This window comes from Furipterus horrens, unplaced genomic scaffold (genome assembly GCF_987537825.1).
Source record: "Furipterus horrens unplaced genomic scaffold, mFurHor1.1.pri manual_scaffold_5, whole genome shotgun sequence".
NCBI lineage: Eukaryota > Metazoa > Chordata > Mammalia > Chiroptera > Furipteridae > Furipterus > Furipterus horrens.
In genome coordinates this window covers 43,728,910-43,744,854 of record NW_028327175.1, presented here as the reverse complement: position 1 = coordinate 43,744,854, position 15,945 = coordinate 43,728,910, and the positions used below count along the sequence as shown (strand labels likewise).

General features: G+C 42.2%; 1 protein-coding gene across 2 annotated transcripts in view; it reads left to right on the top strand.

Annotated features, from left to right (window-relative positions):
• Window positions 1-7,999: 7,999 nt before the first annotated feature.
• CCDC125 (coiled-coil domain containing 125) overlaps window positions 8,000-15,945 on the top strand; it is a 31,341-nt gene continuing 23,395 nt past the window's right edge. Inside the window, exons 1-2 of one of the 2 annotated variants that reach the window (XM_090276352.1) lie at window positions 8,000-8,043; window positions 15,261-15,599. In XM_090276352.1, coding sequence (XP_090132478.1) covers window positions 15,299-15,599 — 301 coding nt within the window. In that variant the 5' untranslated portion in view covers window positions 8,000-8,043; window positions 15,261-15,298. Of the gene's footprint in view, window positions 8,044-8,972; window positions 9,033-15,260; window positions 15,600-15,945 lie in introns of those variants that run through there. The other variant, XM_090276351.1, reaches the window with a different exon arrangement.

Here is a 15,945-nt window from a genome sequence, read left to right as displayed (position 1 = left end):
ATATTTTGAAGATTATGCCATCGTAGAGCCTACACACCTCCCTATCCTTTTTTTAAATTAAGATATAATTCACATATCATAAAATTGACCATTTTAAAGTGTACAGTCCACTGCTCTTTATCATATTCACAAAACTGCAACCATTACCACTAATTCTGTAACATTTCATCACTCCCACCCAAAAGAAGTCCCCTATCTATTAGCAGTCATTTCCCATTCCTCCCTTCTCTTAGCCCCTTGCAATTACTAATCTTTGTATTCATTTGCATATTCCAGACATTTCATATCAATGGAATCATGCAGTATGTGGCCTTTTGTGTCTGGCTTCTATTACTTAGTATAATGATTTCAAGGTCATCCATGGTGTGGCCTGTGTCAGTACCCCGTTCCTCGTTATGGTGGAATAATATTCCACTATATGGCTATACCACATTTTGTTTACCCATTCTATCAGTTGCACAATTGGATTGTATCCACTTTGGGTATTGTGAATTAAGAATATTGATGTACAAGTCTTAGGTGAATTTATGTTTTCAATTCTCTTGGGTATATATCAAGGAGAGAAATTGCTGGGTTATACTGCAACTAAGTTTTAACTTTTTGAAGAAATAAACTTTTCCAAAGAGGCTGCATTACTTTACATTCCCACCATCCATGTGCTAGTGTTACAGAGTGGGGGTCTCCAAAAATCCCCAGAGCCTGCAAGTTGGAGGATGGGGAAAAGGGAACAGCTTTTAAGATGCCTTTGCATGACTATGGCTAGTCGTCGTCGGCAGCCGTCCGTCTCGAGAGACGATGGTGTAGCTTAAGAGTCTTATCTGCACCGCCGAGAATGGTTGTGCAGTCCAACTCGGGAGTGACACGGTATCTGTCTCCTCCCGTGTTGAATCGACATCTTGCGATGACGCTGGAGTGTCCTCTCCAGTGAAGCTGAAGCTACAGAGCCTGGGCAGGGTGATATGGAGGGTCTGTTGTTGCCCATGCAGCAGACCCCCCCTCTCTTCGCAGCTGAAGGGTCCAAGGGAAAGACGGAGTCAATACAGCTTGGCTTCAGGTGCGCCGCAGGAGTTGCCGGTGTTGACTACAATGTCAAACCGCCTTAGGGACTCCGGCTCCGGATTTTCTGTCGGGGTTTACTCCCTTAGCCTTTCCCCTGAAGAGGTATGCCGCAAGGCAGCGGAGGTTTTTTGGAGTCAGAGTTTTCCTTCTCTGATGTGCCCTGACTGGAAGATCGAACCAGCGACACTTAGCTCGCAGGCCGACGCTCAATCCACTGAGCCCAACCAGCTAGTAGCTAGTGTCTTAGTTATGCAAATAGATTTGGTTCTTTCAAGGCCCCAAGGAGATGGGAGGGAATTTGACTATGAAATGGTGCAGAAAGAGCATACAGATCCTGCACAAGGTTCTGTGAATGGTCAGAACTGGTTACCACACCCACTGCATCAAAGGACACAGTCAGGGATTTAAAAATAAGGTGGCAACCATTTTAGAGGGAGGAGGAGAGGAGATCTACATGGTTTGCAGGAAGGAGAGAACTCCTTGCAGCTTGAAAAGGAAAGAGAGCACTCCATGCAGCTTGGAAAGGAAAGGGAGAACTCCATGCGGCCTGGAAAGGAAAAGGGGAACTCCATGTGGCTTTGAAAAGGGCAGAGAGAGAACCTGTGGCACATGTTCTCCTGGACTGTATGTTATACAGAGGCTGATGACATCGTACCCCAGATCCTGAAGGATACAGCTGACAGATAAGGGATGGGGGGCTTCTGGAAATGTTTTTGGCTTCTAGCCTTTTGGGGAGCAAGGGAAGTGCTGGGTTCCGTGGGAGAACAGGGCTCTGAGCTGAAGTGCTCACTGCCCTCCCCAGCTTGGAATACTGTAAATAAAGACCTGTTTTCCTCAACACTGGTTGTTGGGTTTTACACCAAGGCACCACGTGAAAGAACCCCTTTTCGCTCTGTAACACTAGGGATCTAATTTCTCCACAACCTTGCCAACACTTGCTACTGTTCGTAATAGCCATCCTGTGGATATGCAGTCATATTTTATTTTTGTTCTGATTTACACTTCCCTAATGCCTAATGATGTTGAACCTCTTCATGTGCTGAATAGTCATTTGTACAACTACTTTGGATGCCTAATCTTTCTAATGTTTGCACAGAACTCCATTAAGGATGTGCTACAATTGGTTTAATCAATCCCCTATTGATGGACAATTAAGTTGATTCCAGCTTTTTACTATTACAAACAATCCTTTCCTGTAAGAAAGGATAATACATATTTAACATGTGCCCAGCACTCTTAAACACAGTTCATGAGTGAACTCCCTTAATTCACATGGCCTGAGGTAGGTATTATTTCCATTATAGGTGACAGAACCATGGCACAGAAGAGTTAAGTAACTTTCCCAAGATCATAGCGACAAAGTGTCAGAGTCAGGATTCCATCCTAGCAGGCTTTTACCAACTAAGTTGTGCTACCTTTGCACATGAACAAGTTTCTGTTAAATTCCTGAAAGATAACATTTAGTAAATTCATTTTAAAAAAGATAGATTGCCTATTACATCTGTGCAAGACTCCAAGAAAATCTCTGTAGTAGAGAAGGCCTCCCAAAATAACTTCTTGATCTCTAGATGATCTTAACCTAGTATACAAAAAGACGTACACACAAATGGACACTTCAGACAAACAAGACAGAATGTGACAAGTGCCCTACTGGTGATTATAATGAGTGAATAGAAGAAATAAGAATTATTTTCTACTATGAGGATGAGAAAAGGATAAATGATATAGGATGCAGGGCCTTGAAGATTGGGTATGGAGGTAAAGAAAAAAGATTACTTTGACTAGGATAATATCACAAAGTGCTACCCAGTACTACCCAGGACCACTGATTATATGAAATGAGGATAATTACTTGATAGGGCTATTGTAAGGATTAAATAAACAGTGCTTAGCACATACTAAGCTTCTTATTTTCTATAGTGTGAACAGCTGTTTTGAGAGGGCTATTGTCTTTACTGGGATTCACTAAAATCTCTTGCTCATCAAGTAACTGCTCATTTTCTTAACACTAATATTGACTCATAATAATGAAATTTTTCTTCAACAGATAAGAGATAATGATCTCTAACAGAGCTACACAACTTTTGGGAACTTTGTAAATATACTCACTAGTTTCAATCCTAGGTTTTCATGTGAAACTAATGACAATGCTTTAATATCTTATAGTTATTTGAAAAAGGTCTTAAAAATAACCTCATTTACTGTTTCTCTGGTTTTATTCAAACCAAGGTGTTAACTTTTTGTTTAAGTAGGAAGATTTAAATCAAACTCAAGAAGATAAGTATGCTTCCCTGGCTGGTGTGGCTCAGTTGGTTGCAGCATCGTCCCATAATCAAACAGTAGTGGGTTCTATTCCTGGTCAGGGCACGTGCCTGGGTTGAGGTTCAACCCCAATCTGGGTGCATACGATCCCCCTTCAGGGTGTGTTTGGGAGGCAGCCAATCAATACATGGGTGTTTCTCTCCCCTTTCCTCTCTTCTTCTTTATCTAAAAGCAATGAAAAAAATGTCCTCAGATGAAGACAAAAAAAAAAAAAGTGTGCCAAAATTTTAATAATTTTATAATTCTGTAAATGAGATTTCTTAATATGATTTATTCAGTTTCTCAGGAGTGTCTTAATAAGCTTTGGTATATGCATAACCAATTATTTTTCCCCCTCATGCCCTTCTTGTTATATTTTTATTTGGGGGGGTCCTTGAAATAGGGGTTTGGCCTTCAGCTATATTTCTTCTGCATTCTAAGCATGTCCTACCACCAATCCTTAACAGCATTTAAATTTGTCTTTAACACAAAAGTAATAGGGGTCAAAACTGCTGAGAACTGTTTTTTTTTCCTATGGAGTGGGAAGAGGGAAAGAAAAACATCAGTTTTTAATAACTTTCATTGCTGTATATGTAAAAAAACAATTCTTTACATATACCTAGGTAGTTTTTTTAATTTATTTTTATTGTTTTTCTATTACAGTTGTCCCATTTTTTCCCCCATTGCTCCCCTCCACCCAGCCCACCCCTTCTCTCACAGTCATTCCCCACCCTGTTGTCCGTGTCCATGGATTATTTATACTAGTTCCTCATATACCTAGGTTTTTACTATTTTTCATAATAGTTTATTTTTCATTGTATTTTTTCCATTACCATTTATTACCTTTTTACCCTCTCCAACCTACACCCCTCCCCCTCCCCGTCAATCACCACACTGTTGTCCTTGTCCATGAGTTCTTTTTGGCTCCATGCTGCCACCTCCCAACCCCCAGAGCTGTCATCTGCTCTCTATCTATGAGTTTGTCTCTATTTTGCTTGTTAGTTCAGTTTATTCATTAGATTCTACATATGAGTAAACTCATATGGTATCTGTCTTTCTCTACCAAGGCTTTCACTTAAATTTTAGTTCCTTAACCCTCTTTTTTTTTTTAACAAGAGCATTCTTTTCTTTTTCCTTTTTAATATCTTATTTATTTTTAGAGATAGGAGAAGGGACAGAGAAAGAGAGGGAGAAAAACATTGATGTGTGGTTGCCTCTCACTCACCCTCAGCTGGGGACCTGGCCAGGAACCCAGGCATGTGCCCTGACTAGGAATCGAACTGACAACCCTTCAGTTCACAGGCCAGCACTCAGTCCACTGAGCCACACCGGCCAGGGCCCTTAACCCTTGTGATGACATAATTCTATTGACAGTCTGATGTAAGCTATGAATCCACTTCTTCCAAGGAAATATGGATATACATATTAATACAAAATGTTGCCTATATTTTTCAAAGAGTCACAGACTCCTGAAATTCATCCAGAGATTCATTGTTTATGGGTTTATTTTTGTGGAAAGAGGATACAAAAAATAATTTGTGGAAAAAGACTAGTGAATAAAAAGCATTTTCTTGGAGGTCCTATCCAGTGCATTAAGCAAGAAAATAAAGACATGCAGAGCTAAACGAAATAAACTATTCTCAGTCAACATGATTACCTATGTAGAAATTCCAAACCAAATCCATACAAAAGCTACTTGAACTGTTAAGTGCCTTTCAGCAAGGTCAAAGGACACAAGACCAATACACAATAGTCAACTGCATTTCCATATATTAGCGACAAACAACTGGACATTAAAATTAAAACAGCCCTGGCTGGTGTGGCTCAGTTGATTGAGAACCAAAGGGTCACTGGTTCAATTCTCAGTTGAGGCGAATGCCCGGGTTGAAGGCCAGGTCCTCAGTTGGAGGCATGCAGTAGACAGCCACACATTGATGTTTCTCTTCCTCTCTTTCTCCCTCCCTTCCCCTCTCTCTAAAAATAAATAAATAAAATAAAAAAACAAAAACAAAAACAAAAACAAAATACAAGCCCTGGCTGGTTTGGCTCAGTGGGTTGGGTACCAGTCTGTGAACCAAAAGGTTGCCAGTTTGATTCTCAGTCAGGGCACGTGTCTGGGTTGCAGGCTGGGTCCCCAGTTGGGGGCGTGTGAGAGGCAACTGATCAATGTAGCTCTTACACATTGATGTTTCTCTCCCTTTTGTTCTTCCTTCTCCTCTCTTTAAAAGTAAATAAACAAAGTATTTTTGAAATTTTTGTTAAAAAAATTAAAACGATGATATCTTTTACAATAGTACCAAAAGGCATGATGTACTGAGGTATATGTCTAACAAAATATGTGTCACACCTGCATGCTGAAAATTCAAATAAGAGAAAGATCCAATTAGGTATGTGCCATGTTCATAAATTTCAAGACTCAATATTATTAACATGTCAGTTTTCCCCAAACTGATCTATAAATTCAATCCAAATAAAAATCCCATCATAAAACAAAAATTGATAAGCTGATTCTAAAATGTATATGGAAACATATAGGAACTGGAATAGCAAACATTGCTGAAAAAGAACTTAATTTTTAAAAAAATGTTTATTGATTTTAGACAGAGACGAAAGGAGAGAGAGAGATAAACATCAATATGAGAGGGAAACATCAATTGGTTGCCACCCATACACTCCCCAACCGGGGATTGCACCTGCAACCTAGGTATGTAACGTGACTAGGAATCGAACCCTGGTTTGGTGTATAGGTTGACACTCCAACCAACTGAGCCACACCAGCCAGCGCTTAAAACAAACCTTGAAAAAGTTAAGAGACTTATAGTACCTCATCTCAAGATTTGCTATAACAGTTCAAGTGAAGAAAAATTATTTTTGGCTTGCAAAGCTATTGAATATGTATATCATAGTAAACGAGACAGTATACAACGGACTACAGTTATAAATATATTAATCTTCTATGATAATTTAAAATCTCTAAGCATCTAATAAGTACAAATAATTGATCTTGTTTTATTATCAGGAGAAATTTTAGAGCCTTGGTTCCATCTAGTTTCCCACAAGTCTAGGTATATTTGCTTTTGAGAAGCAGCTGATTAAGAAAAATGTGGGCTGGATCTGGAGAAGAGGAAGACTAGCAGAAGCTGGTTACTGAGAGGAAAAGGTTTATTAGTTTATTTCCTACCCAGAGTAATCTTTAAATCCAGCCAAGTTTTGGACCACTACTAAATCCCTTATTTCACAGATGTTGGTGTGGACAAAAAAGGGGCCACATATTAATCCTGACATGCTCAGGGGAGGCCTGCATGGTGGCCCTTACAAACTCAGAGACTGAAAGTCACCACATACCAGGGTCTGAACATAAAAATTTCTACCTAAAAGCAAGCCATGGCGGGTAGTCATGGCCTAGGTCCCTAGCTTCCTTGACAAAGGTCAATCATTACCTTTACTGAGCCCACCTATTGTCTTTTGGCATCTAAGATAACACACCTTTGGAACGTTAGAGGAATCACCTCTTCCAGACCCCTCAGGTCACAACAGCTGCACCAGAGCAGAGACCTCAGGACCCCTCATTGTTATCTGGTTCCCGTAATACCACCTCTGTGTGCTATAAATGTTAATTATTAAGTATCCTGTACCCACCAATGTAAAAGAATCACGTGTTTCTCTATTTTGCTTTTTTAAATCCAATCCCAGAAATTTCCTGGATTTGCTTTCCTCCTGTTCCCTTAATCTACCACCAGTGGATTTCATGCAGTCCTCCTTACTCTCCTCCTTTTATTCTAATGTATAAATTAAGCTGCAAAACTTAAATGCTGCCCTTCTCTGGAGCATTTTCTCAGTCCCTTGAGATTTTGCTTCTGGGCAATTGTCATCAGTTTGGCTCAAATAAACTCATAAAACTTCTTCATAGGTTTGGACACTTTTTACATCAACATTGGGTATAGCAAATAATACCAAAATCATTTCACCAAGATAATGAATCTAAGGACCCAAGACGTTTTGGTGAAGTTAGAAGGAAGCAGGCTCTGTAGCTTCAGCTTCACTGGAGAGGACACTCCAGCGTCATCGCAAGATGTCGATTCAACACGGGAGGAGACAGATACCGTGTCACTCCCGAGTCGGACTGCACAGCCATTCTCGGCGGTGCAGATAGACTCTTAAGAAGCTACACCATCGTCTCTCGAGACGGACGGCTGCCGACGACGACGAGAAGGAAGCAGGGTCTATTTCAGGAAACCCACAGGAATACGCATCCAGAGCGGCCGCCTGCTACGGCCTCAGGGCCACTCCTCGTTCTAACCCTAACCCTAACCCTAACCCTAACCCTTGGCCGCAGGGTCTGCAATGCCCCCACCCTTTCCCAGGACTGAGCCTGCATTTCAAGGTCCGCCTCCGCCGCCGAACTCCAGCCCTGCTTACGGGACTCCAATAAACAACGTCGTGAACAGTCGAATGCTATCTTTATGGACGCAGACACGGTCTTGTTCTGCGCGTCCGGTTGCCCGCAGCCGGGAAAGTGCGGGCTTTGGAGTCGGACACAACGGACCTCCCGGGGCACCCTCCGACCAGCACAGCCAGTTACGCATGGGGTCCCCAGGCGGCGCCTCGCAGCTCCCGGCTGCGCCGTGCGGTCACGTGGCTGCCGGACGCGACGGCGCGCGCGACGTGGAGGCTCAGCGCCGGGTGAGCGCGCTGGTGGGGCGCGAGGGTGGTGGGGTCGTGATTGCCCAGCGGAGTGGGGGTTCCCCAACCCTCCCTCGCGTAGGGGGCGGGAGGCCGGGCAGAGCCGGTCGGTGGAACCGCACGCGTGGGGGCGGGGCCGGGAGAGGCGGCGCTGATCCGTGGGAACTCGGCAGGTTGGGGACAAACTGGCAGACTGGCTCCTTCCTCGCTAATGCTTGTTTAATGGCCTCGTCCGTCATTGAAAATACAAGGATAGGTTTGCAAGACTGTTTATGCTTCTGTCTCCTCTTTTGTTTACTTTTGTTTTTTCTGTTAATTTTGAGCCTTAACAATTACAGCGTACTAAATGCAATGTAGTATCCTGGGTTGGATCCTGGAGCAGAGAAAGGGCATCCGCAGAAAAACTGGGGAAATACTAATAAAAGTCTGTGGTTCAGCTAATGTTAACTTCTTAATTTTAATAAACGTACCGTAATAACATTAGAGGAATCTAGGTAAAGGAGTTCTCTGTATTATCTTTGCAACTAACTGTAAATCTAAGTGTTTTAACAGAAAAAATTACAACACAAAATCCTATCGTTCTGTGCAACTGGCCATTATTCACCAGGCAGGAATCCACTTCATTCTTCTTAGCCAGGCCTGACAGGAATTGCTTGACCAACTTGTTTGCCAAGAGTTGTTAGGCTACTGGGTGTGGACGCTTATGGTCCAAGTTTTCCAGGCAGGAATCTGTTTTCTCTTTTAATTCTGTCCATCATATATCTTTGAAACACCTGTTATGCACACGCACATGTGACACAGAATACTCCCTGAACTAGGGGTGTGTACAGTAAAAAATTAGGTAAGAGGTAAGGGCTACTGAAAGTCACAGAGCAAGGAGGGATCACATCTGGCCCAGGGGAGTCCGAAGGCTACATGAGGGAGTGGCTGTCATGAACTGAGGGGCACCTGAGAGGAGAAAGCATCTCTGGGATGGAGAATGGCCCCAGGTGAGGATTGAAGGTGACCAACCTGAGGCCGCATAGAAGTGGTGCAGTCCCTTTTACATGGAAGCACAGAGGATGCCCAGAGAGTAGCGACAGTTGAAACAGGTGGTGAAAACAGGATTCTTCTTGTAGAAAACAGGGTGGCACTTTTATTATATATATGCCATGGGAGTTATTGGATCGGTGCTTGGCAACAGTGTGTAGGATAGCTTGGAGTATATCAGTTAGGCAATTTACTGTTTTAACCCAGGATGATTACAAGAAATTCAGCCAAGCCTGTGAAGTTAATATGCTAAGAAGGTAATGCATGGCATTGGGAGCTTTTGTGGATCTAGAGGACTTGACAACTGAAGGTACCAGAGGAAAGAGAACGAGAAGGAAGGGGGAGGGGTGGGGGAGGAGGAGGAGAAGAAGGAAGGGGGACGGGGAGGAGAAACTTTCAAAGTTTTGGGCTTGGGTGTTTTAAAGCATGGTTGATGCATTTGTAGAAATAGAGGACTCAGGAGGAGAAATGGCTGGAGTCGGGGAGGGAAGTGAATTTGTTTTTGAACAAGCTGTGTTCAAATTGCTGCCAGGATATCCTGCTGGAGATGTGTATTTAAGAATGGAAACCAAACATACCAGAAGGTACAGGAAGAGGAAAAGGAGCCTGAGCAGGCAGATAAGAGAGAGCAGGGGATTCCTGAGAGGTTGACGAGCCAAGGTGGACCAGGTGCCTGGGCGTGGTGAGTCAGTAGGCACTTCTGCTGAAGTGGAGGTGGCTGAGGACCAAGAATAGGTCTTGGATTTAGCAGTTGAGAAGTCATAGGTCACTTTTGAAAGAGTTTTTTTAGTGCAGGAGTAGGATCTGCTCAGTTTGGAATCTGCTCATTCTGTGGCCTTTCCCAAGTGGCCAGACCACAGAACAGGGAGCAGCAAGTGGTGGAGTGAAATTTGAACCCAGTCCTCCTGAAGCCAGGCCTTTGTGTCACACATCCTGCTGCCTCCCTGGTGGTCAACATTGAATGTATGTAAAACTAATCAAATGGAATGTTAATAATGTGTTCCAAAAGTTATATTTAATTTGGCTGCATTCCATCTTATTATTAGTAGTAGTATGTATTAGTAGTAGTATATTAGTAGTAGGAGGGTACACAGCCAACAGTTCCTAAAGTTAAATTTTAAAAAACAGTAGAGCATTAGACCATGTGAAATATTATTATTATGTTCAATTCTGAATAGCAGGAAGGTGTTCCCATGACACCTGGATATTAAAAGGTCTGTCCAGAAAGTATTCAGCCATGTAATATGAAAAATAGAAGCATTTATTGACAATACAAGAAACATTTTACATAGCACAATGCCACCCCAGTCCCCTTCAAAGTCGGCACCTTTGGACTTCACACAGTTCTCCCACTTGCCATCAGCTGCCCCTTGTATTTTCCTGAATCTCATTGGTCTGAAATCTCTTTTCTTTCTTTTTTTTTTCAAATATTTTATTTATTTATTTTTAGAGAGAGGGGAAGGGAGGGAGAAAGAGAGGGAGAGATAGGTCAGTGTGTGGTTGCCTCTTGTGTGCCCCCAACTGGGGACCTGGCCTGCAAACCAGGCATGTGCCCTGACTGGGAATCGAATCAACGTCCTCTGAGCCACAGCAGCCAGGGCTGAAATCTCTTCTCTTTCAAAGGTGATTTTAGTTTTGGGAAAAGCCAGAAGTCACAGGGCAACAAATCTGGGTTGTAGTGGGGCTCAGTCACCCAGGTAATTTGATGTTTCACCAAAAAACTCTGCATGAGATGTGATGCATGAGTGGGTGTGTTGTGATGAATGAGTGGGTGTGTTGTGATGAAGCTGTCAGTCACCCAGTTGCCCATAGCTATAGCCTTCTGAATCATGTGAATAGTTTCCTTGGAGGAATGTTCAAGCCTAATGCAAAATTTGATGTAGATTCGTTGCTCTACTTGCTCAATCATTTTGAATGAGAGGGCCACACAGTACACGTGCTCACTCAGCAGCATCTTCCAACCCCATTGACTAGTACAGTGAAGTTGTCCTTGTTCACATGCACTTTCCAGTCCATTCTCCTTGGCTGCCAGGTTATATCTATGTTGTGCAAACCAGTCTCGTTATATTAACAATGGCTGGACTTTTTTCTGGGTAGACCTCGTATATGGTGCATTTAAAAATAGCCCTGGCTGGTGTGACTCAGTGGATTGAGCACTGGCCTGTGAACCAAAGGGTCACCAGTTCGATTCCCAGTCAGGGCACATGCCTAGGTTGCAGGCCAGGTCCCCAGTTGGGGGCACACAAGAGGCAACCACACATTGATGTTTCTCTCCCTCTTTTTCTCCCTCCCTCCCCCCTCTCTAAAAAAATAACATCTTAAAAAATATATATTCTTAGCTAATCCTGTGATTGCATATTCTTTCCTCTTAATTGCTTTTTTCTTTGTGTTGACCAATTCCATTTTCTTCATTGCTAGCTGCCGAACTGTGACCACATCTTCCTTAACAGAGAGATGTGAGGTTGCATTTATAAACAGGGATCTGCTGCACTAGAGGTAAAACACAGCCTCTTATATAGTACATAGTTTTCTACCTACCCTGACAAATAAAAATAGAAAAAACTTACTTATTTAGGAAATAAACTTACAAAGGAACCAAGATGGTTTTAAAAATGGATCCAATAGACTGACTGTGTTGAGTGTGGGTATTACTAGCTATTTTAGACTTACTTTCAGTTCTATTAGATGTCATAAATAACAGAAACCTGGTTTAGTGTCATTGAAATTCTCCAAATAATAGAAAACGTGGCTAAGGGTGTAACAATATCTCTAATATCAGGGGTCTAGATTCAGAATCTGGCTCTGGCTCTCGTTCACTGTGTTTCTTAACTTGTGTGTGCTTCAATTTAACAGTCTATACTTTAATAATGGTGTTAGCCATGGCCAGGTAGCTCAGGTGGTTAGAGCATTATCTCCATTCGGATCGCCAAGGTTGACGGTTCGATCCCCTAATCAGGGTAAATAAAAGAGTCAACCAGTGAATACATAAATAAGTGAAACAACAAATTGATATCTCTCTCCTTCTTTCCCTCTCTATTTACCTTCCATTCTCTCTCTAAAATCAATAAATGTAAATTAAAAGAAAAGAATAATAGTGTTGTCTTACAGAGTATTTGTAAAGATTAAATAGAATAATCGAAGTAAAGCACTTAGAATGGTGCTTAGAACACAGAAAGCTGAGTTATTAAAAAAATTGTTACTGATTTAAGGATACAGTTTAATAATTTTCTTATATGGGAGGGCACAAAAGATTAACACACTTTTCATTTTGTCCCCTAATCCAGTTAACAGTCCCTTATTTTTTCTGTGTTTAAAAAAAAAATTAACATCATATTACTGAAGTAAAATATACATATAATAATGGTGGAGGGTAAAGGGGACCAAATATTTGGTAATGGAAGATGATCTGACTTTGAGTGGTGGGCACATAATGCAGTGAACAGATCATGTATCATAGGAATGTACACTTGAAACATATATGATCCTGTTAACCAATGTCATCTCAATAAATTTAATTTAAAATTTTACATATAATGAAATGCACCATTGTAAGTATACAGTTGGATTAGTTTTGACAAACCATCATTCTAATCAAGATATGTCTTTTCCATCATCCAGAAAATTCCCTCATGCCCTTTGAAGTTCAGCTTCCCACCCCAGGCAACCATTGATCTATTGTTTATTATGAACATTAGTTCTTCCAGCCCTGACTGGTGTGGCTCAGTGGATTGAGTGCGGGCCTTGGACCTAAAGGTTGCCAGTTCGACTCCCAGCCAGGGCACCTGCCTCGGTTATGTGCGAGATCTGTAGCAGATTGATGTATCTCTTGTACATTGGTGTTTCTCTCCTTCCCTTTCTCCTTCCCTTTTCTCTAAAAGTAAGTAAATAAATAAAATCTTTAAAAATAAATTAGTTCTTCCAGGATTTCATCCAGTACTATGATTCTTTGGTTAGCATACTGTCTGTAAGATTCACCCATGTTGCTGCATGTATCAGAATTCATTATTTATCGGTGAATATATCCTATTATATGGACGTACCATAATTTGTCTGTTTTCCTGTTGATGGGCATTTGGGTTGTGTCCAGGTTGGGGTGAATTTGAATAATATTGTGAACATTCATGCACACATCTCTGCATGAACATGTTTTCATTTCTCATGGGTAGATAACAAGAACGCAGTTGCTGGGTTACCATTGAAAAGAAACTGTCAAACTTTTCACAGGGTTTGTACCATTTTATACTCCCACCAACAGTGTATGTGGATGTCCACATCCTCAGCAACACTTGGAATTGGCAGTAGTAGGTGGTGGAATCTCACTGTAGTTTAAATCTACAATTCCCTGATGACTAATGATGTTGAGGGTCTTTCTGTCTTTGTATCTTCTTTTATGATGTATTACTTGAAATCTTTTAAGAGCCTTTGTTTTTTAACCATTGAAACTATATGGTACTTTGACCCTAAAACAACAGAAAACCCTTCATTCATGATCAAATATATTTGGCATTTATGTCTGATTTTAATAGTGGAAGAATAAGAGAGAGATCTCAGCAAAAAAAAATGAGCTTTTAATTATTTTTGAGGACTGAGATTCATTTTTGAAAGTCCTGATAAACAGGATATTTAGAAAAATGTTAGATGTTTTCTTTCTTTTTTTATTTTTAATGAGTCCTGTAGAAAGGATGAAATACTTCTAAATAACTACAGCAGAGCAGCTGTTTTGAAATGTCTGGTGGTGAAAGTCCTTCTTAACTGCACTCTGTACTAAGTTGAGCATTTCATGTGCCCTCCAGCCACCAGGTAGGCCGCTGTCCCCAGGTAGGTGCCTACAAAGGTCTTCAGACCAGGAAGGCTCCTTGATGATTTCTCTGCAGGGCATTTGTACTCCCAGATGTTCTCTTGTAGGAAGAAGGGCAGGCAATTAGCCCCGAGGTATCCAGTGTGGAGCCTTGCTGAGGTGACTGTTTTGTTTTTCTGCCCTAGAGGCAAGTTGATTTCAGTTTGTTCCTTCTTTGCTTTATTCTTTTATTAAACAAGTATTTATTGAGCACCAATTATGTCTCAGTTTTAGGCACTGGGAATGAAGTGGTGATCCAAACAAACAAAATCTGCCCTTAGGGCTCTCTAGAGTGGGTTTAGACTCTGGTGGGAGAAAATTTTCAGGGTGCATCCTAGGCAGGCTGGAGCCCCCCTCTGCTCCACTGGTCTCCCTCTTTTGCACTACCTTCCCCCTTTTAGTGGCAGGATTTGAAAAATGAGTACGATATGGAGGAGTATGTTAGAAGGTTGTAAGTGTGAAGAAGAAAGATGAAACAGGTAAGTGGGACAGGGGGAAGGTTGCAAGGTTAGGTGGGGTGCCAGGAGAGGTCCTATTGAGAAGGTAGGACTGAAGGGAAGACCCACAGGGGCTGAGGCATCAGCTGTGCAGCTGTCTGGGGGAAGAGCATTCATTCCTCCAGGCAGGGCGAACACAAAGCCCTGGGGCAGGAATGCTGGGCAAGGTCCAGAGCACCCAGGGGCTGGGGAAGAGAGGAGCACAGAGCCTTTAGCTATTGAAAGGGCTTTGGTATTTGCTCTGGTTGCATTGCGAAATAGACTTTGAACACAGATGCAATCTGGTTTGAGATAGAGGTGGGGCAACTTCGTCCCTTCCACCTGTTGCTATCCCAGACACAAAACCTTTACTAACAGGGTCTGCACAGAAATAGCAAATGAGCCAAGTGGGGCTGTAGGAGAAACGGGAAGAGCCCTGAGCACCTGAATTGGATAAAAGGCTGTGAAGGGACAGAGGCAGAGTGGTCTTGGTCATTGGAAGTCTCATTTTTCAGAGACTTCTCTGAATTTCGTATGGCTCTCACGCTTGTGAAAACCGAACCCTTTCCTTTATAACTTGTATATCAAAAGTGTTCTGTTTCCTTAGCAAAGACTGGTCTGCTTTATCCTGATCAGCAGATTACTGCATTAAATAAAAGCCTTTCCTGCTTCCTTTACAATTTACTGCGTCTTTGAAATAATAAGGTGGCATTTTTCTTACCTAAAAAGTCCGGAAATGTTGTACTGAATTGCGTCTGTGTGCTGGTGCTTCTCTGGGAGAGTCATGCCTGCATAGCACAGAGGAAATTTTCTTCCCCAGAAAACCCAACTTTCTTACACTGACAGTGTTTAACTGCTCTTTTTCTCAACTACAGGTAACCGGGTTTTCCTTCTGGACGAGGGCGTCTGGCTGATGAGCAGGGTGGCGAGGCCACCGGGGCCTGCGGGGCAGCAGGCGCAGGCCTGGGAACCCGAGGAGGATGATATGGCCGAAGGCGATTTAGGGTACGGCTCTGGGGGTGTTCCTGAAGGACAAATCCCACGTTTATTTACATCTAGAAAAAGGTCAGATGAAAGGAACTTCAGCCCTCCCCCGTTTCTGGGACAGGAAGAAAGAAGTGGTGCTGTTTTTCAATACTCCAGGCCTAGGAGCTTGCAAGGGACACACCCTGAAGGGTCTAGAATCCTCCATCACAGACGACAGAGCAGCCCTGGTAAGAATGCCTGGCGTCCTCTCCCTCTACTTCCTCCCCTGTGGATTTTAGTGCTCCCACCCTTCCAACACATGGAAATGGGTCACCAGAGTGGATTTTAGAAATTTACCTTTATTTACCTCTGGAGATTGGTGATGGTTCAAAAGTAATTGATGTTTCTCTTTCCAAGAATTGTTCAAATTGTGAAGTACACTAGTTATTCTGTATTAATATATAGTGATGTCAGTACAAAATTACCTACCTTGCTTTTCTGTGATGCAGTGGTATACTTCATTTATTCTTTTTTTCTTATTCAACAAATATTTATTGGCTACCTACTAGGGGCCTGGGGCAGTTCTAAGCCCTG